The sequence below is a fragment of the Lepidochelys kempii genome, chromosome 3 (assembly GCF_965140285.1).
Source record: "Lepidochelys kempii isolate rLepKem1 chromosome 3, rLepKem1.hap1, whole genome shotgun sequence".
Classification (NCBI taxonomy): domain Eukaryota; kingdom Metazoa; phylum Chordata; order Testudines; family Cheloniidae; genus Lepidochelys; species Lepidochelys kempii.
The window spans coordinates 196,170,747-196,198,434 of NC_136382.1; the positions used below are offsets into that span (position 1 = coordinate 196,170,747).

A 27,688-nucleotide genomic window follows, 5' to 3' on the forward strand; every position below is an offset into this window, starting at 1 on the left:
CTCTTTCCCTACCTTGCCTGGCCCTAGGTGCCTGTGCAGGCCTGGCTGGGATCCACAGCTGCAGAAACCTATGTGAATCCTGATGGCAGTATAGCATATACCTGCCAGCCTGCTCTCTCCCCGCTGGCTGAGCCACATGCCCAGAGGAAGAGGAGGCGGTGGGAAGTACACAGGTGAGGTCAGCATGGTATTAAGCATGAGCAATACCTCCTCAAACTCCATCGGGAGTGAGTGTTTCCTTGACTGGCAGACAGACAGCTAAGGAGGACAACCTGGACATGGTGATTTTCTCTGAAAAAGGACTGTAAAAGTGGGTGTCCATGTTTTTCGTCTCTCAGTGATGTGATCAGTCTGCAAGAAAAACATGTTGACCCAAATGCCAGCCTGGCACACTCAGCCTGGGGGCTCTGAGAGCCTCTTTCCTTTTCATGCGTCATCACGAAAGCTCTGTGGGCCGAACACTGCCCCAAGTTCCTCCTCTGGAACCCCACTGAATGCATCCTCCCCATGTGGATCTCCCCCTCCCACCCGGAAGGTTGCTCAGCTGTCTTTGTGGCACCATTTCCCTCTCCTCTGCTGGACCCATGAAGGGTCTGGGGTCCATGCTGGGGAAGGAGCAGGCTGGGGAGGGGTAGCGGATGGACATCATTCTCCTTTGGCCCTGCAGAGATTCCTCCGATAGATAATACAACCCTAAACTGTGCTAGCTTCTTAGCAGAAGCCCGTCAACCAGGTTACAGGAGGAGCTGCAGTTGGGAGAGCCCCCAGTAATGTGACTCCAATGGAGCTGGTCTCTCATGGATTACTGGGGATCTGCCAGGTTTGGGGGCAGGTCCTGTGGCCTCTTCCATGGGTGGGGGTTGCAAGGCCCCCCGACAGAATGATGTGAAGGGTTCTCCATGAGGGAATTCTCATTGAGACGTCCTCCCCCAGAGCCACTTCCTTGGGTTTGATCACAGGAGGGGATGATACAGGCTATGATTTGCTCAGGAAGTTGTGATGCAAAGTTTGCTCTCTGCAAGCCTGGGTGGAGCATCAGCTGGTGCAGCAGGTAGAGGTGAGTTAGTGGTCTGTTCTGGAATGAAGTAACAAGCAACACCTCTCTTCAGGTGAGCTTGTGTCGCCCTGCTCCTGTGATGTGATCACAATGGTAGTCCCAGGTAGGAACCATCAACCATGTCTCCTTTCACATATTTCACTGAGAAAAATCAGATTAAAATAAAATTCTTTCATAAACGGAATCAGTTTTCATTGCACCTTGTCATTGGGGATTGCTCATCACCCTACAGCTCAGGGAGTCTTTCAAAGCAAGAGGGCAGCTGTACTCCTGGCTGTAATAATGCTCGTTAGCACCATCAGTAGATGTCCCTTTCTCCTGACACTCTGATCATCACATCAGTCTTTGCCCAGTGTATGCTCACAGTGGAAGAGGGAGCATGTTAGTTGCGTTGACAATGATGACACAGAAGGTAGTTGTAAGTAAGCGTTCTGAATGTTGTGTTTGATAGGAAGTCAATATCTGTGAAACAGTTTTCCTGGCTGATCATTAGAAGAGCAAAATACACCAGCCACCAGGCCTGAAGAAGGTGATCCCCAGAATGCAGCAGTGCCATACCTGTCATTCCAAAGATATAAATGGAAATCATACACATATGAATAGCAGGATATGCCCCCAGTGGTGAGAACTGACATGAAGAGCTGCACGGAGACAGCCATACGTTGGACAAAGCAATTTTAATTGGCCTGACAAAACTCAGGTTCTATTCTTGGGAACCACCTACTGGCGCCTCATCTATTAACTAACTATATGTATACAGACGTGCAACACTCTTGTAACGCTCAAGACCTAAAATGAAGAGGCCAGCTTGATTTTGCCAGACCTTGAATGACTGTTCAGGTTGCATAGTATGCTGTTGGTTTTGTGACGGAGGAGAAACATGCTTCTGTGCTCTCTTAAAAGCTGTGTTAAGTAATGAAGAGAAGCGTAGATGGGACCAGGAGAAGGGATGTCGAAAAAAGTGAAGTGACAGGAGATGGATGAGGAGAAAGAAGTGAAGGAAGACTAATAGTGTGGAGTCAGTAGCTAGAAAAAGTCAGGAGGCCTGATTTTCCACTGGCCTGCACCTTGTGCAAAGGTGGAGTAAAATACTGCTGTTCTGACTTGGCTGCATTTTACACCTGTCTTGCACTGGTGTAAACAATGGTGACTCTGGCCCAGGCAGGGTTTTGTGTGTGCATCAGTAAGGGTCATGTGGCACAGAAAGAAACTTTCTGAATGATTTGGAAGCAGCAGAACAAACCAGAAGGAAATAGGGAGTGGGATTTCTCACTGCTTCGCCCTTTGTGTAGCCATCTGTGCCTATGTCACATGAGTGCCAGGGGGCTGTGAAATGCCAGCGTTCTGAGTCTGTGGCATTTGTTAGCCTCTTTGCACAAAAGCTTAATATCTAAACAGATAAACGAGAGGAAGGGAAGCGACTTGACCAACCAGCAGAGCCAGGAATAGAATCCGGGTCTCCTGACTCCCAGTCCAGTACCTTGGCCTCTGGCCCTGCTTGCTTTTGCCAATAGCTTTACATAAGGCCCCCACTGCATCGTTTCAATGACTACACTGCATGCCACACAGTGGAAAAATTAGGCCTAGTTTATCCAGTGAGACATGAAAACGATTGACAAGTCCAGGACGGGCAGGACTAGATAGGACTGAATGTTTTCTTCAGAGACTGAAACAAACTCATCCTAGTGACTAGCTTAAAGGGACGACTGGGCCAAGACAAAAACCCTGCATTGATGGGTGTGCCTAAGAACTGTGGACAAAATCTTCAGCAGGCTTTGAATCCACACAAGCTGCAGCGTTTGGAAGAATCCGTGACCTGTTTCTGAAACAAGTTGGGTGTACAAATAGTTACGTAAGCTGTGCCAGAAATTACTGATCTTGCACCTCCCAACTGGATAATTGTGCCTGGAAATTATTAGAGGTGATCGTTTATGGGTGCAGTTGGGTAATTGCTGGGACCAACTAGGTTTTATGGGTGCATTGCCCTGCAATTAGGAGGAGTTGGGACAGAGATGCTCTTCCTGGCATCATCCCCCTGAGAATCTGTGGGAAGTGTACTGTCAATGGGAGTGTTGCCATTACCATCAATGGGAGAAGGATCAGGCCCATGAGCTGTCAGCTATCCAATTTTTAAGGCAGGACTATCCTGGGGGAGAGTTCCATGGTCAGTATTACGTGAACAAATCAATTGGTGTTCTAACAGAGACAGGAGCACAAAGGGAGACATCAATATGCATCAAACCACAGCACGCCAAAGGAATGGGACTCGCCCACTGCCGCGCTTGGGTTTGTTCTCACACTAGTGCAAATCCATGATTGCGGAGGACTTCTGATTCCCATCTGGAGTCAGACCTGCTGTTTTTAGGTCAGTGTGTCTCATGTTTTCTGGGACTATTATTTACACCAACATCACAAATAAAAATTTGTAATTAGACAGTTTTTCTTGTTAGTGATGTTGATGGGAACTTTTGGGTCACCGCTTTCACAGTCTGCATATTGGTATCTCCTGAACACTTAAATGATATTATTAACTGCAATAATAAATTGTGTCTTTGGGTTGGGAGCTCTATATCTCTGCGAAAGGTCTGAAGATCCCCCAGGTTCTCCAACCAGGAGACCCTGGGATGCAACCTCCATCCTTCTAGCACAGGGAGAGTTTCCTCTCCCAAGCCTGTTAACTTTCTTTTTTAATTGACTGGCACCTACAGTTGTTTCTGCTTCCCTCTCAGGCTCTGTGTGATGTCTCTGCTGTACTGCAAACACAGGGAGCATGAGGCTGAGAATATGTGACTCAAACCCAATTCTCCATCCCATGTAGCTGCATAGAGCACTACCATCAGGCATAGCATGAATGCCTTTTTCATCAGGAAAATGTAACCACTTCTTTACTGGTGCTGAACTCCGGCATCTCTACAGTGGCAGCACAGGTTTGTACTGATGGCTTGCAGTAGAATGCTCTGATATATCTATCTGAGGGTTTTATACGTCACTATGGTATCTGAGTGTCTTCCATGTAAAATCAATAGCAAGAATGAAGTCCCTGGTGGTCTTGGAGTTTCTGGCTGTTCTCTTTTCTGGTCAAAACTCTGCTGGGGGTAGGGTTTTTGTTTGTTTTTTAAAATATTTTATTAATCTCCTCCTTTTATTTTGAGGTAGTGTTGGAGGAGGCTAGGATTAGAAGATGGTGTCAGTATTGTGAGATGTACCTGGTACAGGCTGTAGCCCCATGCAATGTAGTTTTCCCAGTGAACTCTACCAAGGACATTAACCAGTAGCGAAATGGTTAAGAATATTAAGAGTTGTTTAAAGTGATTGTGTTTACAGAGGTTTCTTGCAGTCAAAGCAGCAACCTCCTTGTATACTTCCATGCTCTGTTCCGTGATGTATTGCAAAAAACCCAACATTTGTCATTTCTGTGCCATGTCTCCTTGCACATAAATCCATCCAAATGAGATGGGAGCCTGTCCTTGGAAGACACTTGCATGATTTGAGGGTGTTTGTCTGGCTTGGTAGCTTTCCCTGATTGCACTTTTTTCAGAACTATTGAAATCCCTAATGAGATGTACAGATTACATCTGTATAAATCATTCCAGAGATGGCAGATATTTCATTGATCACAATGAATAAAGGATCTAGGCCTTATTCTTTTGTTTTCATTACAAGCAGTACTGTATTACAGTTCTTAACTGTACCAAAGAGCAGAATTTAGCCTACACTCATCAAAGGATAGGTCAGGTTAGTTGAAAAGACAAGACAGTTGTTGCTAAAATGGTCCACAAACATCTAAAAGAAAAGTAGTCTTATGCAGAGTGAATGCACAATTTTTTCTTTCCAGTAGGAATATGCTGTATCATATTGTGAACTGCACAGTCCCTGGCTTTAACAGGAGAAAGCCACACTTCTATATCATATTGCCACATTCTTGGGGAGTGGGGTAAGGAGAGGTCTGATCTCACAGAAAGAGCTGATGTGGTCATTAAGCTACAGTCATCCCTTTATCACAGCCAGCGCTAGCTGTGATTCTCCATCGTTCCCAGTTGTGTGGTGGTGGCAGCTATTCAAAGGGGGTATGCTATTCATTGCCTACAGTGTGTAGGAGCTTTCTTGGGCCACATAACACTGGACATCTGTGTGAAACAATGGCAAATCACATAGTCTGCAAGTTGCCCACGGTGCAATAATAATAATTATCTTTGTCTTTCTGTGTCCATGAAATCTTTAAAATTGCACTAGAGGGAATGATTCTGCATCAGCAGGGAAGGGGCCTGGATTATATATTCAGTCCTCTCCACCTTGCACTTCTCCAAATCCTCGACTGTGCCATTCCACACAACCGTTCTCTTACACACTGCCCAATCAATTCTCTAAACCTCTGTAGACAATTGTGCATTACTGCTCTGGATTGTAGTCACTGACCTTTCTAGTGATACTTACATCAGATTGTCAGAGGTGCAGAACTCCGGTGCCACCCCTGGCTTCAGCTGACATAGCAGGTGCTCTGCATTCTGAAAATAAGGCCTCAAGGCTTTTGTAAAGGCAATGTTCAAAAGTGATTCGTTGTCTCAATTTTGGGGGGCCAGTTTGAGATGCTCCAAAGGTATCTTGGACTGAATTTTTCTGAAAAGTTACAGCACAAATGATTCAGCTACTTCTGAGAACAAGGTTGGGGGGAAATATGTTGTTTTGCCTTTGTTAAAGTATTCTTACAACCATTTCACTGAGAAGCTCTAGTGCATCCATCCTTTGGTGTAAGGGCTTGAAATTTGGTAGTACCAGGGATGTGCCTTTTGCTGTCTCTGTGAAAATCTGCCCAATAATTTTAGCAAGTTATAAGCATGTGAAAATCACAGTTCACACATGCATGTACTGTTAGAGGCTGGCACCATTAGTCTCTGAAGATTCCATCTGAACTAAGCAGAAAGGGCCAGGGATTGCAGGGTGTGGGACAGTAGGATGGGAACAAAGGGGTAGAAGCAAAGAAGGGTGGGACAGAAGGCTGGGGGAGACATGGTGCAGAATAGGGTCAGAAGGGGGTCCAAAAAGGGAGGAGTGGGGCAAAAGGATCTGTAACCAATAGAGAACACTGCCTTCCAGAATCTGGAACTTAACCCAGGAGTCCTGAGTCTCATCATGCCTCTATTGTCTGTGAAGAGCTGTGAACCCCACTGGCAAAATGTGTCTCATCCCCTTGTCTTAGCTGATCCACATAGAGGATAACAACCTATTACTGCTACCAGTAGCTCAAGTAGTAGAGATTTGTGCTGTGGATCTAAAGGTTCCAACCCTACTGATGATCCATGTAGGAGTCAATAGCCTTCAACATGGTGGAATTTCTATTTTTTCAGGGTTTTTTTAAACTTAGGCAATTACATTTAACCCCCTCTTCCCACCAAAACCCCAAACCCGTATTAAGAAAACACTAATGTTGCAAAGTCAAGCATTCAGAACTTAGGAGATGCTGGAATTAGGGTTGACTGTTCAAACTTAATTCTGTTCCCGTGAGAGAAAGTCACTTAAACCAAAATGTTCACAGATGGCCACTGCTTGTTTCTCATTTTCTCAATTGCCAATTTGAGATACCTAGTGCCAGGTTTGCAGGAGTGCTGAGCACTCACCACTTCAAGTTACATCCCTGGGAGCTGTACTCAGAACATATAAAGTACTGTACAAATACTAAATAGCCTGAAAAATTAGGCCCTAGGCATCTCAAGTTGGGCACCCACAATTAGTGGAAACTTAATAGTTAAAGCTCTCTGTGCCTCAGTTCCCCATCTTTGAAATGGGGATAATATTCTCACCTCACAGGGGTGTTGTGGAAATAAATTAATGTCTGTGAAGCACTCAGATGCCATAGTGATGAGCACTGTAGAAAACCCACAAGGAAATTAATAATTCTGTATTCAGAGCAGGGTTTGGCTGGTGTATGTTAAGTAGACCTGGGGCCACACTCTGAATGATGAGGATTAAAAGAAATATTAAATAGCTACCTCTTTAGTGAGCGCTGTCCATCCTTTGCACTGAGTGAGGAAGGGGTTCTTTCAAAAAATAGCATTCAGTTAAAGACTGTATCATAATGCATACACATAAGGCAGCTGAATTAAGGTTGCACAGGCAGCCTTAATTGTAGCATTTTTGACTTTTGAGCACTTGATTTAGTAATCTTAATCTTCCTTTAATCCAGAAGTTTTTATGTAGTTTTTATTAGGATGAAAAACACATTTATATATACTGCATGTCAAACTTCCAACTACCAGCTGCTGTACTCATGTTCCTCAATGCTGCCATCACTGATAGGACAAGTTCTCCCTTATTGGCTGGAACCGGACTAATTTACCAACAGACAACCAGTAAATGAGAACATATGTGAAATGTTTTTTCAATTGTTTGCCTCTCATGATGTTCAGCCTAGTGGTTGGCAAAGCACTGTTGTTTTTACAGGGAGAGAGAGACAAGGAATGGAAGAGTTTTGATTTACTTAGACATTCAAATCAGCCTCTTTTAATCCAGAGCTCAAGCAAAAGATTTGATAGGGATCAGTCAATGAGTTTTATCAAGGCAACTGCTTCAAAGTCTGTTGAGGTAAACTAGGCATTGCAATCTCATTAATTTATTAGTCTTTCCCCCCCCAAAAATTTATTCCCAGAGTCAGAGCTGCCAAAAGATGGACAGATCCCTGTCTCGCACAATAAAAGGCAGATGCTCTTGCCTTGAAAACCAGACAAACTGGCTCTATAACCCAGATACTCTTGGCTTGCTGCCCTTGCCAGTGCACCAACTCAAATCCCCTCCCATGCGGCAGTGCAAAGATGTTAATCCATGGCACTGAAGGCACCCAGATTAGCCCAGTGCAGGATTAAGATGTCGAGCTGTTGCTAGAGGATTAGTATATGGAGTTCTCAACATTTCCAAAGTTGTACTGAAAATGATTTCCAGTGAGGTCACTGACTTTCTGTTGCCGCTCTAAGGATGTCCTGATCTAAAGCATCTGGAGGGAATTTTTAAATCAGAAAAGGCCAGAGCAAGTTTCTGTGCATTTAGCATGTTATTCTTTGTCACAAATGTGACAATATTACAGGGACTCACTCGATTTTTATTTGGAGAGGTAAACAGGACTAGGAGACTAAAGGGCTCAGGAGCTTGACAATGGCCTACAGAGACTTTCCTCAGTCTCAGTTGCCAGGTCATAGCCACCCAAGATGGTGTGGGTGGGGTTATTACTACTAAAAAGTGGGGTTTATTACAGCTCAGACAATGTGGTAGGTTCCTTATGGATAGCTATTGGTAAAGGCAACACAGACTGGAGTCAGTACTGACTTTTCCAGTAACCTGCTAGGTGACCTCAGGCAAGTCACTTCACTTCTCAGAGACTCTGTTTTGCCTCCTGGCCTTTGTCTATTTAGATTGTGAGCTCTTTGAAAGAGCTCAGTACGGGTATGACTACACTGCAATCAGGGCAGCGCATGTAGGCATACCCAAGGTAGCTCACTAAAAATTGCCGTGTAGCTGCAGTGGCATAGGCAGCAGCATGGGCTAGCCACCAGCATGTGCACCTAGGTTCCTGGGCAGGACTGTACTCAGGTAGCTAGCCCGGGCTGCCATGGCTACACTGTAATGCTTTTAACAAGCTAGTTTGATCAAAGCGACCTTGGATATACCTCCATGTATTGCAGTTGCGCCTCCCAATTGCAGTGTAGACATATCCTCAGTGTATGTACAGTGCCTAACACAATGGGTCCCTGATCTTGGTTGGGGCACTACCATCATAATAATAATAATGATAATTAATAAATGGTAACTGCTATTAAGCTAAGGTCCATGCCCCAAAGGTGTTACAAACTAATTCCTGATCTTGCAAAGACTGCTAGGGATAATGTTTATTACCATTCATTCATTTCCATTTATATAACACTCCTCCACAGCGCTGGATGCTCGGCATTTTAAAATTCCATCTCATGCAACCATTGCAGGATTGCTGGGCAGCCATTTTGGCTTGTGTTAGATACAGCTGTGTCTATAGATGCAAGCGAGATGATAACAACAGGTCAGGGAAAGTACTTGGAGGGACTTGTGGTTTGCATTCCCCCTGGCCCTCCAGTATTCAGAGGGTAAGGCTACCAGTTGTGAAGTGGGTTGGAACCTCAAGGTCACAAGCACTCACAGTTGAGCACTCATGGCCACGGTGCCTCCTGCTAGTCATCCGGGAATCAGCTCAATTCCAACACTTGGAGTTCCTTCTGCTGGCCGGTGTCTCTCCTGCCTCAGGCCCCTGTGTCCCTCCCAGCCCCTAGTGCCCCTTTTCCTTGGGGTTCTGCCCACTGCAGTACCCCCACACCCTGGGTCTCCCCACCCAGGGGAACCCCCTCCCCCTATGCCCACCTTGCTTCAGTGGCTACTGCCAGTCATCATCTAACTCCCCCCTTTCTCTGGGGCAAATTGAAGTGTGTAATGGCCACTCATCATTGGCAAGGGGGTTGGACCAGCTGCCTTTGCCTATCCCCGGGCTGCACCTCTGCAGCCCCAGTACCTGCTTAGGCCTTAAACAAGGCCTCAGCCTGGGGAATTGCCAGGCCAGAGCTCCCCAGCTTCTCTTGCCCTTCCCCAGCACTGCTCTACTTCAGGTACCCTATGCTCCCAGGCAGCTAGGCCTTTCCCACTCCAAGGCTGGAGTGAGACTGACCCAGCTCCTCCCTTAGCCCTTATATCCGGGCCAGCTGTGGCCACCTCCTCAATCAGCCTACCTTTCCCCCAGGAGTGGGGTAACTGCCCCACTACAGTCACCAAGGCCACAGCAATCTTAGACTTCTCTGTCTTTTGCTTCCTAATGCAGATCTCGCCCCTGTCATTCATATGGCTATCACGTCATTGTCCTTCATGCCTACTTGGAGTTTATACTTGATTTTCGCCGGGAAGCTTCACCAGTTGCAGAGAGCAGCTACCCTTCGTAGGAAGGAGACAGTCACCAATCCCTACCCTCAGTGATTTGCACTGGCAACAGTAATACAGCTCTTTTCATCAAAGCACTTTACAAAAGCAGGTCAGTATTATTATTATCTCCATTTTATAGTTGGAGAAACCAAGACACAGAGCGGGGAAGTAACTTGCTGAAGGTCACTCAGCAGGGGTATCCATTAGGCCAGGGTTTCTCAAACTGGAGTCCTCAGACCCCCGGGGGTCCATGAGGGTACTTCATGGGGTCCGCAGGCCGCTCTGATCAACTGCTCCCCCTCCCACCCTCAACTCCTCCCCCTCCCTCCCAGTGCCTCCTGCACACCAGGGAACAGCTGTTCAGCGGTGTTCAGGAGGCGCTGGGAGGGAGGGAGAAGAGTGGGAGTGGAGCACGCTTGGGGGACGGGGTGGAAAGAGGCGGGGAAGAGGAGAGACAGGTGTGAAGAGAGGGTGGGAAGAAGTGGGATGGGGGTGGGGCCTTGGGAGAAGGGTGGCGTGGGGCTGGGGTCTGGGGCTGAGCGGGGGGCTTGGGGTCCGCGAAAAATTTTCAATCAAAATGGGGGTCCTCGGGTTGCTAAAGTTTGAGAACCGCTACATTAGGCCACAAATGAATTTAGTTCAAGGCTTTGCTTATAGTCCTCAATGATCAAGTCCTAAGGTACCAAATTGCCTCTCCACAAAGTCCTTCAGGCTGTTGCAATTGGTCAAGTTGTCCTGAGGTATAAGCTGGGGCAAGGCAGGGACAGTGCCTGCTCAGTTAAGGGATCCTGTCCCTGGCACCCCTTCTGTAGTATGTCTGCCAAAGTCCCCTCCCACAGTGTCTGCATTCAGGACTTGGCGCATGGACCTGATTTTCGCATCAGCTCTCTCTCTCTCTTCCTTTTTCAGCCCCATGTCCTTTTTTTATTCTGTTTTCTTTGTCCGTTTGGTTTGGTTTGGTTTGGCTGGAGTGGTGGATAGCTGGCTGATTGGGACCAGGTGCGTTTAAATTATACAGTGCTCCAGATGTATAACCAAACAAATATGTATATATAAATAAATGCAAAGACATAGAACCAAATAGGGTACTCTCGTCTCCTTCCTAGAGAGAAAAAATCCTCCTCACGCTCACAGTCGGTGTCTGGCTGGAGTGAGCTGTCATTGGTAGCATTTGTGGCTTCTATAAAGTCACTGAAAACAAAATCCCTCCCCAAGAAGCGTATTTTTAGCATATTATGTACAGCGGCAACTGAGCATATTTATACTGGGGAAGGGTGGAGTCAGCCACCAGTGCAAACTCTTTCCCGGGAGATCTCTAGCTATAAAGCTCTCCAGTTCCTCCCCGTGTAGGTTGCAAATTGAACTCCATGGCAGTGCTTGCATGTGGTATTGCCAACGCTGGAATTCAGGTCAGAAGAATCAGACTTCGGGCATCAAGAGATTAATTTCAGGGCAGTGGGGCGCTCAGGCTAGCTTGGCACATAGAGCCTGACGAGTTGTTACTGCTGGTCCCAGTGTATATGGGAGTGATGGCTGAACAGAAATCCGGATGTACCTCTTACCTTGCACTCCAGCTTCTGTGGGGCTGCATCATGCTCCTTTGCTGTCCGAGAGTCGCACCGATGTCACCAGAGAATGTTGTATCGTGCCACAGCTCGGGAGGTGCATTTTGCCAATGTTCTGGGTATGACAGGTGTCACCAAAGTCATTGTGGTCTCTAGTTCCTGCAGTTAAGGATAAGATATGAGCCAGCACAGAGCCATGCCTCCTCTGGAGACTCCTGAGCCTACATGCCTGCTACTGCACCCTTTGTGGGTATAGCTTGCTGCCTGCCCTCCCTGCCAATTAACTCCGCTGGCCAGTTGTGGGAAGGGTGGAGCCATGTCCCTCAACCTCCTGCCTGTTTCCTTTAGAGAACTGCGGGCACCCTGAAGCAGCTCTCCCTGCCCTTCCGAAAGCATTGGGCACTGCCATTCTGCCTGACCCTTACACAGGCTGTGCATGGGAAAGAAGACACCACACCTTCCCCAATGCATAAGGGGAAAGCAGCACCTAGCCACAAATAATCAGTGGATTTTACTGGATCTGGTTAGTTTCACACTGTATTATTGAGAGGATATAAGATCCACAGAGATTATAAGCAAATGACCTGGAGGATGCCAACTCTCCTTCACTGATATGTCCTGCACTAACAAATCATGCTTAAACCTAGTGGGTAAGAAGAAGTATTTGTATGTTGGGGTTGAAGAAGTCAAGAGCTTTCCCAGTGCTAAGTATTCGGATTGTCTGATTGTTTTCTCATTCTAATTACTCTGAGTCTCACCAAAATCCAGCTGTTTCTCTGAATTTTCCCAGATCTTTATTTCCTTAATGCTTTTTTCTCCTATAGAATTGATGAGCTCCATGGGAGTTCTCCGAATCATATAGGGTCTGATTCTGCCACCCTGACTCACCATGAGAAAGGATGCTAGAATTAGGTCTGTAGTATTTAATCAGGACCAAATCTGGCTGGCTCTTAGTTGGGTGGACAGTATGGGGGAGCGCACAAGGAATTCTGCCCTGGTGGCTTGTACAAGGACTACGCTGAATCCAGTCCCTCCTCTCAGAGGGACATATTCCTCTCAGCTCACAGGAAACCCCAAAGGAGGGCAGGGAGGAGACAGGAGGCAAGGCCATGCCTCCACCCCCTTACACACCCAACAGCGAAGCTGGCTGGTCACACAGGGTGTCGTAAGTTGCTTCCCATATGGGATGCAGTGGCAGGTGTGCAGCCTCTTCACAGCTGGGAGTTGTGGGAAGCATTCCATCAGGGACACTAACGCTGGCCTGGTGAGGCTCGGCACTAGAGATGGGTGGCAAATGGTTTCCTTGTCCCATGAGAGAGTTCAAGATTTCAATTCTGCCCCCCCCCCTTCGAAACAGGATGAAAAGTCAAAATCTTGAAAAATGTTCACAAACCAAAAATCTGAAAAAAAAAAATCCATTTGGGTCAATACAAATGTGTTATTTGGATCATTTTGAAATGTTTCATTTAGATTTTTACATTTTAAAATCTTTTAAAACTTTTTGGGGTCTAAATTGATTAAAATTTCAAAATGAAAAGTTGTTTTGAATTGAAAAATGAAACTTTTCCTTTGTAAACTGTCAAAACGGGACATTTTGACAATTTCTAGGCTTTTGGCTTTTTCAAAAATGTTTTTCAAAAATGTTCGAAGGTGGCCAGTTTGGGTTCTCACGAACAGTTTCTGTTGGAAAATATCGACATTTTCCGATAAAAAGCATTTTGTTTGAAAATCTTCGACCAGCTCTACTCAGCAACACTCCTTAACCATCTTCTGTGCTGCAACAGTACAGTTTAGCCTGCAGGGAGTCACTCAGAAAGTCTATTTAAATGCCCTAGTTTTATTCTTTTTGGCTAATAAGTCCATAAAACAAAAACCACTCTCAATGGTTCCTGCTTGAAAAAGGGAGGGATCTGGCAAGCCATCTCTTTTTCCAGCAGGAACACTATGTTCCATACAGTACTTTTATAGCAACAGAAATGCAGGGGTGACAGCGAAGATGAATGTGATAGTTAAAAGCCAGATTTTTTGGTTAAATTAAAAAAAGAAGCAGCTGTTTTTAAAATGGTGCTGGGATCTATGCTGTTTTGGAGTAACCCCTCCACTTTACATAACACATGGAGCTGTCTGACATACGGTATCATCCTCTTTAGTTATAATAGTGTGTTAGTGTCTTTTTTCCACTGAATTACAGAGCGTTAGATTCATATATCATAGGGACAGCAAAATATTAAATAAGAGGAAGTCTACAAATATGCGCTTTACTAGTCATTTTCCCTATCAGCAAGTTTCGAGATGGGCAGCAGGACTCTGGGTGATATAACAGGTCTGAGTTAAGTAACCACAGTTCTGTTGTATAAGCTTTGCTTTCAAGATGCTTCAGCCAATCAGAGGCTACAATAAAGAATGTGCAAAACAAAGAGTCCATTCAATAACCACTAGCTTTCTAAGGAGGACATGCTGTTGATCTTCCTAACTTTGTATAAATCCTTCTGTACATAAGCCTGAAGGCACAATTCCTAGAGGCAGAGTGAGACTCCAGCTTGGAAAGTAGCAGAAGCACAGCTGAAAGACGTCCCAGAAATCAGCATTGGGAGGAACACTGTGAGTAATATTTCTAAATCTTCTAAACAACATGAATGACCTATAATTGCAGCTAGGAAAATAATGAAAACCTTTATTGTCAACAGTGAATCAAAGGGAGGCAGTAGGAGAAAGGTGACCTGTGAAAATGTCATTAAGGCATAAATATTTTCCCTCCCAGATTTCTACAAGCAAATACTTATTTCCCCAGTACTCTCTAATCAAAGGCCTATTCCAAATATGCTAATAAAGAGAGCTCATGCTGGATTTTGGTCTCGGTTACACCATTGTAAATCCAGAATATCTTCAGTAAAGTTGAGGGAATCTCAATAACAGATTTATGCTGGTATTATCCAGATCAGAATCTTCGTCTTTTATTTAAATGATCTCCCCTACATTTGAAATCTAGGATTTTAATTGAAATAAATTGACAATAAAACAATCCAAAAGAAACACATAAGAAAAAAACTCACTTGGACCGAACAGAGAAAAAGCAAGTTTCCCCTCCCACTTCCCGATGGTGCATTTGGGTGTAGTTAAATCCAGGAACAAAGGACAGGACTCTAAAATTATCCATTCATGTGTGACCTGGAATTCACTAATTTAACCCTTATCAACTCAGAACCGTTCACTTTTTATTTCTATCCAGTATAGAAGGAATTGCTGTGCTGCCATTTATTTGATGCAGAAAACTCGAATAAAAAAAATCATATGCCCGAAGTATGGAAGTTTACTTTGATAGATGCCATAACATTTTCCCTAGATGTCAAAATACTTGCCTAAAAGATATTATTTGAGAAAACGTCAGTTATATTTTCAAATGCCTCCTTTAAAAATTGATGTATAGGTTTTAAAATCTATAAAATACCCAGGAGCTGTTAAAGCAGTTTAAATCTTATTTCTAGCCAATAGATGGAGAGGTAATACCATGGTGAAAATAAAAGATTACTTTGTAGGATTAAAGATTCATAGACTTACAGATTTTAAAGTCAGTAGATGAACATGAAAAAGCTACACTGAAGGAACTGGTGTGAAGCCGGAGTAGAAGACTGAAGTAGTGTAAAAACCTAGAAAAAAGCAGGGAAAATGGCAGGTTTGCCTGATCCAGTATAAATGTGATTGTGATGTAAAGAAGACAGATTTGCAGATGTTTGCTAGTTGTTTCGTCCATAAACACACTCACAATATGTCCCTGGGCATTTCTAATCTGTAATGTCCTTCCTCTATTGCTCCTCTAAGTAAATGGGTCCATGCTGTCAAGGATGCTGGTGCTCTGACCACACTCGGATGGTCCATTTGAATTTTTTAGTCTGCTGAATGTGCTGCCCTTACTACGTCTCCTGCTCTGTTTCTTCATTCACTTGGTGTCCAGTCCTTCACTCTGAGTAGTCCCACTGACGTAATGGGAGTACTTGTGCCCACCCTCCCCCTGAATAGCAACCTGGGATACGTTACATTTGTCTTCCATACCCACGGAATTGCTGCGAGTTACAGCCACTTACTTTGCCATCTACAAGCATGTATAGCCCATTTTTGGACGATGTTACACCAGCCCCGCAGGAGGCTGGGCCGCCTTCAACAATCTAAGAATGAGGGGATTAAACTCTGCTTGGCTTCCTTCTGTTCTGATTTTCCTTTTCTGTCCGACAGATGTTTACACACAACAAACTGAAGATTTTCGTAATGCTTCTGGCACTGGCCACTTACACAGCCATGGTGGGGCTCAATGCTGGAGCCGGTTCAGGGGCATTCAAAGGTAAACACTAGCAGATGTTTCTGATTTGACTAGGTGCCTCTCGCTCCCAGAACACATGACTGCTTGCGTTTTGAATCCTGAGCTCCTCCAATTCAGTAGTTTTATTAGTCAGGCACCTAATGGTAGAGATTCTCATGCTTTGCCTGTCCCACTCTGTCACCGTTTTACCCTCTGCTGTTTCCCAGTCTTTTCCCCATAGTAAGAGATGGCCCTAGAGCTGCCTTTCCCCCAGAGCATACTGGGGGGCATTTCCCAGGTTCAAAGAGTCAGCATACTCCCTACTACTAGGCCCCTTGATGGGCTATAGGGTACAACCTCCCATCCCTCCATCCTGTCAACTACACTGGCTGGTGTGTAGGGGGTGGTGACATACCCTGCCTCCTCCCTGTCCCCTTTGGGATGCTATGAGCTCCCCAGAGGAATAGGGAGGGAACAGCCTCTGATTTCTTCCCACTGCTGGGGGCAGTTCCGCCTGGTTTAGTTTCCTTTGACTTCAGGGGGCTTTGGGTCAGGCTCTATGTGAGCGGTGTACAAGGAAAGCCCCCTCTCACCCTCCCAGAAGTGAGGGCTATACAGCACCTGGATGCAGTGACTTGGCAGCAAGAAAGGATGAGCTTCTTCTGTTACTGCTGCCTGTTTATAAAGATCAGTGCTGCCAATTCCCAACTCCAACAGAGTTTGTCAGCTCTGCATATCGTGGCTCACTCCCAGCTTTGTCTTTCAAGCCTGACTGGCTTTTCTGGTTCTGTGTAGCTGTAATTCTGTTCTCTTTATATAACTTGCTCGAAGTCACACCTGGCCTTCATAAGCGAGGATCATCACATATTCAGTGATTCTGCAAAGACAACCCCATTACAACACAGGAATCATTTTGACAAGAGAGTCCAATCAGCTCTCACAGATGTATGCTGATGCAATGAGTAAAGCCTGAGAGAGGGCGTGGAGAATTGTGGGCTCTTTCCATTACTTGTGTGCAGTAACATGTTTTCCTGCAATAACCTTCATTGCTCCAGGTGTATTCCTAAATACTGTTGGAAACATCTCAAACAAGTACAACACCGACTTCACACCAGCTGGCTGGGCCTTCCTCATCTGGAATGTCATCTATGCCTGGCAGTTTGCGTGGCTGGGTTATGCACTGTCAGGAATCTGCAGAAGGTATTTTTTCTCCATAGAATTTGAATGCAGGAGTCTCCGTCACATACTACCATAGCTGAGCTGACCCTGAGTTGAGGATCTTTGTCAGTTTTTTGCCTTCTGTTTTCTGGTCCCATGTGAATATTTATTATTTGTATGTGCATGGCCCTGTGCAAGGCATAAGATACAGACAGGACCTGCCCCAAAGTGCTTGCAACCTAGACAAGATGGACACCTAGGAGACACTGGGCAGTCCAGGGGAGGGACTGGCTACGATTGTTTTTATGTATGTCTCAGTATTAGCCTTGACTTGTTGCTTGTGGGCATGGTGGAAAGAGTGAGGTCAGAGGTAGGATTTGAATGAAGATGGGGTGATCCATCTGTGATGATCCCTTGCCCCTAACTGTCTCCGTGATACACAGCTATTTTAGTACCACTGCCTTTCCCACTAAGGGGGCAGCAGGATTACCATGGTCAGAGATTGGCACCAGTGCACCATATTACTCAACTGGAGTGCTGGGAAATGATACACTGTGATGCTGCTTTACCAGAACACACAGAGCCTGATTCTCATGGCGGTGTAAATCAGGAGCAAATCCACTGAAATCAGTGGTGTTACACTGATGTAGGAAGTGGTGGAGAAGAGCCACAGTGTCGTTTCCACAACACTCACGGTATAAGGGTCTGCAGACACTGAGATCTGCGTTTACTATATACACTGGCCCCTGGGGAGCTTTTTGAGTGGGCAAGAAATAGCCAGGCTAAATGGACTAGCAAAGATCTGTGGGGAAATCATGTAACAAAACTTGATTGGCCTGATTCTCATGGCAGCCCCTTTCTGCTGACAGTGGTAGAATAGGGCCATACTGTAAATGAGAATGAATCGCTCAGCTCTGCAGTTCCAGACTGTGCTGGGAGCCAAAAACGTTAGGGGTAGCAATGCAACGACATATGTGAAATGAGCTGGTGTGCTCAACCCTAGCTAGACAGGTATGCAGCTCACAACATGTTGCCATTACTGACACCAACCTCTGCACAGGGTTTTCCCAGTCTCAGTGGAGAGGCCAAGGATGCAGTAGGCCTGAACACTAAATGAGTCTAGGACACTGAGGTTAACCACACAAACACTAGTATATATTGCATAATCTCAATGTAGTTGGTGTGCATAGCACACAGTGACATATCATGGGATATTATGAATGAATTAAATGGAAAGCATGCTTTGTAAAGCCACGAGGCCAGATCTCACTGACACCAGTGTAAAACAGAAAGTACTTCCTTCACGTCAATGGGCTTCAGCCAGTGCCAATCCACCGTAAGTGGGAGGAGAATCAGACCTGCAATGCTTGATCTTCCTGATAGTCAGTACTGCTTTCTCCAGATGCCTGCTTTTCATTGGCAGGAATGAACTTGGATGGGTCTACACAGAGCCAGATTTACTGCCAATATCGTTCTATCTGGTGTGGATACTGAACAACGCCATTAATGTTGGATGGCTGTTTCTGTGGGACCGAGAGTAAGTGACTGTGAAGAGAGGATTTTTGCAATCTGCTCCTTGGGCCTGATTCACTGCTGCATTACACCATTTTCACCCCTGTGTGACCCCTGCGAAGTAAACTGAGTCACATTGGTGTAAAACTGCCTAGGCCAGGGAACCAGGCTTTATGTCTTAATACACTTGGACTAGGCAAAAGGAAGCCTTTATATCATGTTTGTTTTGTGTAATGTTTGCTTTTGGCCCATGAGTTGGATCTGTGATATCTAAATCTAAAATCTCTTCCAACTTGCCATTCCTGCGTACTGTCAATATAAGCAGGAAGCTAGGATCAGTCATCTTGTACCACTCTTCATTAAGCCAGTTAATTTTGTGGCTTTTGGTTATTTTTATTATCATAGTCATTTCACGGGCGCAGCACTGCAGTCATATTGTCATTGGCTGTCAGAGGAATGCAGTTGCTAAATACGAGCATGAATTGTATAACAAAGTAAAACAGCTATAGGTTAAGTAAAGGCTACACGTAATGATTAGCTCTGTTAAGGGTCATTATGAGTCCAAGAGTAAGGCTATAAGGTGAGGGATCCATTGCGCTGATATGTAATACAATTTAGCTAAAATACTGTATCACATGTGTTTTCCCCCGAGGTATCTCATTTCAGCCCTGGTTCTCCTGGCAGTCCTCCCTTTTACCTGTTACGTTGGTCTCTTCATTTCACACCGATCCTTGCATATCCATGCCGTTTGGTTCCTAAAGTCTCACAAAGCAGATCTGTGGCTCATCCGAATTCTGGTATGCTGTGTGTGAGCACTGTTATTTATAGGAAAGCTATACAACCACGTTCATGCAGGGTTAAAGGTGGCGAAGTTCAGATGCACAATGTCATTATGATTCCTACCCCAGTGTTAACTCACACCCCTTGCACATATCTTCAGGCTTCCCTTGTATCTCAGTTCCTCATCTGTTGACAGCATAGGAGTCAACAGGAGGAAGATAAGCCCCTCATCTGTTTCACGATGCTTCACGTATAGACTGACAGTCCAGATTGCCCCCAGATAGTCCTTAATCCATTAGACCATTATTAAGAATGTATAGCTGGAGTGGAAACTTTTCTTCTGCCTTTTCCTTTTGTTCCACGCTCTGGATGAAAGGGATTGATCCCCCAACCTTTAGAACAAAGATTCTCAAACAGTGGTCCGTGGACCACCAGTGGTCCGCGAGCTCCATTCAGGTGGTCCGTAGATAGTTCCCTCTAAGGTGGGGTGAGAAGAAGGGAGGGGGCGAATTTGGGACACGCAGGGCTACGACAGCGAGAGCAAGAGGCGACTTTCGCCAGGTCCAGGTCTGCGGTTGCTGGGGAGAGACCCCCCCCCTCACTTCCCAGCCTCAGCTCTGCAGCTGCTGTGGTGGAGGAGAGACCCCCCCCTCCGTCCCAGCCCCAGCTTGGGGGCTGCTGCGGTGGGGGATAGAGGGAGAGACCCCCCCTCCTTCCCAGCCCCAACTCGGGGGCTGCCGTGGCGGGGGAGAGAGCGCACATCCATTGCATTAGAAAGGTAAGACTACTGATATTAATATAGGTGTTGTGTGCTTTTATTTGTAGAACAAAAAAACATTAATTATTATAACTTTTTTTTATATAGCACTTTTATCCAAAGTGCTTTACAATAGTTAGCTAATGGTACAAACACCATTCGGAAAGAGCATTAAGTGGTCCGCCGAGACCCTCAGCAATTTTCAAGTGGTCTGCAAAAAATAAAAGTTGGAGAACCACTGGTTTAGAACATTGGCTGTTTGTGCTCAGTACATTGCACAGAGGCAATGATGTTGAATATCTTCAGCCACATGTGATCCTCCCTCCCTCCATCTCCCCACAGCAGAAAAGAGCTTCATACCTGCTACCTCCCCTCCTTACCCTCCTCCCCGTATCCCCCACCACCGAGAAACCCTACACCCCCTAGCTGTCTGGTCTACTGTAACCCCTCCCCTGACTGAAATGTCCTCCCTGACCCTCCCCTCTGATTGCTTGATTCCTAACCGGGAACATGCAGTGGAAAAGTGGGTTGGGTGAGAATGCAAGTCTGAGACCAGGGAGGATTTCTCAGCAGCAGGCAGTCTGTAAAGATGAGGCTCTTCAGATCACAGTCCTGACCTACCCCAGATACGCGTTCCTGCCCCAGCCTGTCTCCCCACCACTTGTTATAGTCAGATTCCAGGACACGTGATCCATATACAGGCACAGACAGCGAGTCAACTCTGAGTTCAGCATTTGGAACTATCGGCATCACACCGACACTCAAGACGATGAATCCATTTGGCTCAGTGTTTACAAAAGGTGCATTAGGAATTACATAGTGCTCTTTATGGCCCAAATCTCACCCCATGGAACAAGCCTGAATTTACAAACCCAGGCACAATGAAGGGTGAGGGTGGAGAACTGCACCTATTAGTAAGGGATGGACTCCATCAACCCAGGCTGTGGAGGGGTAGTGCAGCCTCTATACAACCAATCCTGAAGCTGGCGCACTACCATATCAGGGCCCAGTACTGAACCCAGGTCCACAAAGTCCTGAGGCAGCATCCTTAGCTGCAGCCCCTGACCAATAGCTTTGGAGCTGAAGGCCTACAGACCCACAGCAGCCATGGCCACACCATGGCCTAAGTAGCTGGACAGGCAGCAGTCTCCATGGGTACTCGGACTATATAAAGGCCCCAACAGGAAGAGGAAGCTGTCTGAGCAACACCCTGTTACCTGCTGCTGAGACCGCCTTGCCTGTCCCTACCTTACCGCCTTGCCCCCACTGACCTGGCCCCTTCCATTGGAGCTTCTGGCTGATCCCTGTAGAACTCTGACTGTTGACCTGGACAGTCTCTGATATGGATTGACCTGCTGGCTACCCAACCACTGTGCACACTTGCCTACTGCTTTGGACTGCCCCTTCACCTGCCTTGGCCACTGGGCATTACATCCCCTCCCTGGAGGGGTATGGCTGAAGATCTGCATAGGTGTGAAGCCACCCGCCTTACTTCTTCCCATAAACCCCTCTCTGCAATAATGCTGATGGAGCCACTGTGAAGCTAGGAGTGTACCTATTAAGTGGGGCTTCCTGCATCCTGCACCTACCCCAGTGTGCCATACCAGTGCCAGTTTAACCACCCATTGGGGCATGGAGGGGCGGCAGGTGTGGAGGTATACAGAATGTTTATTTCTCATCATCCCTCAGTGTATCATTATTCTACATGACAGGTGCAAAATGGGATTGCACTGTACGCGACATGGACCACAATTGCCGCTCTGCTGAATTTTGCCGTGGTGCTGATCTTCAGTGGGAACGTATCTAATAAGATTGCAACTGCAACCTCTCTGGCCATCCTTACCTTTGAACTGGTAATATGGTAGGTGACACTGATAGGCTCCCGTTTGTCCCTAAAAAAATCTCCGGCCATCTGGATCCTGCTCACTTCTTGACTCATAGTGAGTAGCATCAGAATCACTCTCAGACACTATGATTAGATATTTGCTGGACCATGTAGGAGAAGGGGCCTTATCAGCTTCTTCAGTGACTGAACACAAGTGGAGAATGGTAATTCTGCTCAAGGTACTGGAGTGGGGCGAGTTGAAAATTTACCATCAAAATTGTTTTTCAACAGAAAATTGAGTTTTTCAACAAAACAAAATTTTCTGCAAAAAGGGTCAAAAAACCATAAATCCAATAAACAGAAATATATCAGGGTTTGGGCTAGATATTTTTATTTGGAAATGCGGCCACAGTGCTTCATTGGAGATGTAGTCTGACCAGGGAGCCCAGCCTATATAGGAAAATGAGAGCTTGAGTCACCCAAACTACAACTCCCAGGAGGCACCGCGGCAGCATTTCAGAAACAAAACATTTTGGTTTTCAGCCAAAATTTTTCAGTATTGGAATTTCTACCTAAAAATAGAAACTTTCCATGAAAAAAAGTGGACAAAAATGAATTTTATTTGTTTTTATTAGTTTCCATGGAACCCCCACCTTTTTTGACATGCTCCATACTGGAGCTCTTCTCAGGCTCTGAGAAGTGACAGAGATAGTCTAATCCAGCCTTGGCAAACTCCATGCGTGTTCCCACCTGCTCCCTAAAGAAGTTGTCTGGGGGTGGGGGAAAATCCACTGACAGGATGTTCATTTTTTTGCAACCTTTATTTCCTCCTAGGTTTTCTCTGGAAAACTTTGTGCTTGACAAGTATGTGCGGTATAATCTCACTGTCTACCCCGTGGTCATTGTAGCACTGACTGGCATTGTGTGGAAGAACTACTCCCCTTCATCTCCAACTGACAACAGTGTTTTTACAGGTGGGTCCTTGTAATGTTTAAGCTCATTTTATCTAGAAGAGGCCACCGCTCTCTTCTGAATGTTTCCAGCATGTCATTCCCCCCACGTCTTTGTGGGCAGGGAGAAGGTCCTTCCTGCTAAAGGGGACCTTTAAAAACCAACTAGGGATTTATGAGACGTCTTTAATTTTGCAGAGTGAGAGCAGAGCGAGGCAAGACCCTTAAACTGCCGTGATTGCCCTAGGGCCTGCTGTGCTCGGGGTGGAAAGCATACCCTTAATATCACTCCAGTTCATTTGTTAGTGGGGCAGATTCCATCCCCTCCCATTCTACATCACCACCTGCGGGACGCTGAACGGATGTGTTCCCACGATGCAAGTGGGATAGGACTTGGAGAGCTGCCCCAAGACGTCTGTGCCCCCGGAGCGCCACAGGAGCTCCCTCCACTCTGCTGCTGAGGAGGGTTTGGGGGTGGGGAGAGCCACGGGGCGGCGGGGGCAGGGGCAAGTCTGGCAGAGCTCAGCTACGCAACTCACCGAGCTGGAGGTAGCACGTCCGCCACAGAGGATGCGGTAGCAGCAACAGCCAGAAAGCAGCTCTGCTGCCACTCTGTGGCCTGGGGGAGGGTTGCTTCCGATTTCCTCAGAGCCCCAGCTTGCACACTCTCCTGTTCCACTCAGGCTGGGTCTATACTTAGAGCTTTACTGGTGTCATTCTGTCAGTTAAGGGTATTCTTCCCATACCCCATATAGCTCTGTTGGTAAAAGCTCTACTGTAGTGTTGATGCCTTTTTAGTGGTATAAATGCGCTTCCGCCAACAGAGCTTATGCTAGTTTGGGAAACCGGCCTAAACGCTAGCTTGGGTACCAGTTTTGCAAGCTGTCAGATAGGAATGTGAAGAAATCGCCCCCTAGCCTACATCGCTGTGTTGGCAGAAGGCCCAGCGTAGGCACAGCTATACCGGCAAAAACCGTGTTTTTAACTTATTTCATTCAGGAAACTGGTATAACGTATGCTGGCAAAAGAACTCTTCTGCTGATCTAAGCTGTGCTTCTACTAGGAAAGTTTGCCAGTATACCTGTACAGGCAAACCCTCTCTAGTGGAGACAAGGCCTATGCTGCTTTAAGCCATTTTATACAGATAGTACTGCGTCTAAACTAAGAGGGTTTTTCTGGTGTATATATATATATATATATATATATATATACATATATATATATATATATATACATATATATATATATATATATACACACACATACACACATATACACACACATACACATACACCCACACATACATACATACACACACATACACACTGGTTTTAGTTAAACCAGCACAACTTCTAGGTGGTGATAAGACCTTATTCTGGCTGAGGGGCAGGCTCTAGGGTTTGCTCACAGTAAGTGTGAAGACAAGGTTTAAATACTTCAAGGGAGATATTGGGTCCTGTTTGGAGTTCTCCTCCTTTGCTGTTGTTGTAGCCCTTCTCCCAGTTACCCCCACTCTTGTAAAAAGACATAATTTATTTGCTCTCTCACACATAATAAAGGGTGCTCTGTTTCTTTTATAGTTGTGTTGCTGGGAGTGGCTTGTGTTACCTTTGTTGTTCAGCTGGGAATAGTCATATGGAGACTCTGTAGAAGGCCTCTAGTCCTGTCAGATTCTCCAGCCATGACACTGTGAAGTACATTTCCAAAGTGAAGACCTTAAGGGGGAAGATTTTCACAGCCATGAATGGGAATCATGTACCCAACACCCACGGCCTTGGTGCTTTGAAAAATCTCTGAAATGCAGAACAGAGAACACCACAAAAAGGACAATAAGGAGGTTACGATGATTTTGTATAAGCATTCAGGGTCTCCCTCTCCTTCCACTCTGATCGGTTACACTTACCGTACCATCTTTAATTTGACCACTATGTGTTTTTTTTTTAAAAATGGTCTTTTAAGTTTATATCAGAGGAGCAGACGAACAGGTCCCTCTGATAAAGCCTAATGCACTTCTGGATAAATGGACAGTAGCACTTAGGTATGTCCAGCCTGAGGCAGACCCGTGAACACAGTTGCCACACTTACACTTTTGCACAGACGTTATCTTTTCCTGTTTTTTTTTTTTAAATGGCTGTAAATAAGCAGTCCCTCCATGGTGACTGAAATACTAGAATATGTGATGTTGTTTACTAGAACAATGGATGAAATTTGTGATGCACTTCTTGTTTCCATTCCTTCACATTTTTTAAAACACTAAAGCAACTAATGACATGACATCTATATTTTCTGCTAATAAACCATTTATACAAACACCTGCTATTAAATGTTTATTCCCTGACCCTATAAACACTAAGGCACTGAGCTTCCAAAAAGCACTGCATGGATAGACAATCCCTATATCTGTGTGGAGTCCCCTGAAGTCAATGGAGCGCTCTGTGCTTGCAAGATGCCACCTTGTTACTGGATTAGGGCCACAGGCATGCGAGTAACTTGATACTGCTAAGGAGTCCCTTTGACCTCCTGTGCCTAAGTTGTTGTTGTTTAGGACTTGTGTTGCAGTAACATCTAACACCGTCAGTCATGAACCAGGACCCCATCCTGCTCGGTGCTCTAAAAACACAGAAAACAAAGGTGATCCCTGCCCACAAAGCTCAGTCTAAGTAGCGTTTCCAGGATGGGGACCTTGGTTTTTCTTTTGTACAAGAAAACTACCTATTATAATCAAAGGCCAAACTGGTATCTAAGAAGATAATGAAGGCAGATTGAGAGTAAAAGGGTACAAATAGCACACCATGCAGTAGGTCAAAAAGCACAACAACGGACTATGTGTTAACCTCAAAACACAAAAACCATCCTGGGCTATGAGCTGGACTGACCACAGGTTAACTGAGCCGGAGGCTAGCAAAGGCTGAAAGTCATTCTCTTGTATTATAAATGCGGGAGTGAATTTAGCTGGAGGGCATTAGACTGGCAGCACTAGTAGCTAAAGTCCTCTGGTAATGCCCAGACCAAGTACAACACAGACAACAGCAGCCCTGCAACTTCCCTACTCTGCTCAGCCAAGGTGTCACTCAACCCTGACCTGGAGGGACTGCCTCTGGGGCAAAAGGGAAGTTCAGACCCCATGTCCCTTGGCCTTGATATGGAGATTGCCAAAAAGGGGACTGAGTTTGACTGAGATTCCCTCTGAGCCTTGGATTCATGATGACTACGAGGGAGTTAATTCTAAAATAGTCCAGATTTTCTCTTATGTGCCATTTGGTGAGTGCCTGGTAGTGCGGGGGTGGCATAATTGTACTAAAAAGAAAAGGAATACTTGTGGCAAGTACTCCTTTTCTTTTTAGTACAATTATGCCACCCCGCAGTACCAGGCATTGTGGATACAGACTAACACAGCTGCTACTCTGAAACATATAATTGTACTAGTTCGCCAGTTGCCATAGAATCTGTAATGTTTTGGCACCAAGAGCTGTTGTGTTTGCTTTTGTGGGTTTAACCTATAGGCAGGAGCAACACCTTCAAATATGCTTAGGCAAAGATGTAGACAGAGAAACTCTTACTGGTGAAGATCTTATTTTTATGCAGTCAGATAAATAGAATATATAACACTGGGCTAGATCATCTCAGTCCTTATTCCCTTGTACAGACTATGCACATATAATGGATAGCAGCGTGGGAAGGGAAGCAGGTTCCATAAACTCACAGTCTGCTTCCTGGACTGCTCAGGGCAGATCTAAAGGTAACACTAACCTGCTGTCTTGAAAAGCACAGCCTGGTGACTCCCAATGACAATAGTCTTCCATATGAGTTAGCTGAGATTTAAATTCCTACTGTAAAAGCCAACAGATTTTTTTGTATATAAACATTTCCTGCTCTCTCTCTTTTCATCATAAAGTAGCCAAAGAATGCCCAAGCCCAGTGCTGTCTCCCAGTTGCAGGTCACCGTTAATGAAAGCATGTTGGTATAGGTGGAACTACAGCAGAAGTGGAGTGAAACTATCAGACAGTTCAGACTTCCACATATGCGAATACCAGATGGGACAGGTCATTAGCCGGCATTTCTGGCTCAGCCATGCATCAAATGTTGGTTCTTTCCTTTCGTTTAGCTAGGTATAGCGCAGGTTCCAAAGATGCAATTCCATCAACAGGGTCAGACTGAAGGGACTGATTTACTCCTGCTCTGTGACCCACTAGATGAGCTGCCAGGAGGCATTCAGAAGACTTTCCTGCCCGTAACAGCACTGAATGCTTTGCAGGCCTGTCTGTGAGCAGCCCCCTTAATATAATTGGCTTTATTTAGCACCACTCTGGTAGTTCCCGGAGGGGAAAATTATGTGCAGCTCCAGTCAAAGCAATATATCCTTAGAGCTGGGAGATGATTTAAATAGGACTGAAGCTGTGAGGGGGGCCCTGGCACATGCTGATCTCACAAGATGGGACAGTCCAGCAACCTTCTTTAGCAAAACTTGATCTACCATGGGTGTCTGCCAACTGTAGGGGCTCAAGCAGCAATCCTGCAGTGGGGCAGAGAGTGTAGGCCGTGCACCCTGAATACAAAGCAGGGCTATGGAAAGTGTGTTTTCTTATATTTATAGCAGTACCAGAGCCAAGTACAAACATGTTGGAATTCCCTTCAGAGCCCTGAGGGGGCCCTTACTCACTATTGTCACTTTCACCAGTGACAAATGGGTGTCAAATGTTACCATTTGGATCTGGAAGCATTTTACACCCCCTTAGCACTGAAGTAAGTGACTACATAGGTGGAGTGAAACAGTGAACCAGCCCCTAGGTTGTGGCTTTAGCAGCTGCTATTGGTTTGCTACCATGCCTAGAGCCCCTCTGGCTGCAGAGGGCAGAAAATGGGA

The 27,688-nt window shown here is 45.7% G+C and overlaps 1 protein-coding gene across 4 annotated transcripts in view; it reads left to right on the top strand.

Moving 5' to 3' along the window:
• The window catches only part of LOC140909666 (uncharacterized), a 62,522-nt gene extending 37,398 nt beyond the window's left edge, over positions 1–25,124 (top strand). For 2 of the 4 annotated variants that reach the window (XM_073339495.2, XM_073339496.2), the window contains 9 exons: positions 9,885–10,091; positions 14,048–14,148; positions 15,778–15,883; positions 16,897–17,041; positions 18,423–18,536; positions 19,164–19,308; positions 21,761–21,909; positions 22,708–22,847; positions 24,404–25,124. In XM_073339495.2, coding sequence (XP_073195596.1) covers positions 15,778–15,883; positions 16,897–17,041; positions 18,423–18,536; positions 19,164–19,308; positions 21,761–21,909; positions 22,708–22,847; positions 24,404–24,516 — 912 coding nt within the window. In that variant the 5' untranslated portion in view covers positions 9,885–10,091; positions 14,048–14,148 and the 3' untranslated portion in view covers positions 24,517–25,124. Of the gene's footprint in view, positions 1–3,873; positions 3,985–9,884; positions 10,092–13,997; positions 14,149–15,777; positions 15,884–16,896; positions 17,042–18,422; positions 18,537–19,163; positions 19,309–21,760; positions 21,910–22,707; positions 22,848–24,403 lie in introns of those variants that run through there. The other 2 variants (XM_073339494.2, XR_012158321.1) reach the window with 2 other exon arrangements.
• The last annotated feature ends 2,564 nt before the right edge of the window (positions 25,125–27,688 follow it).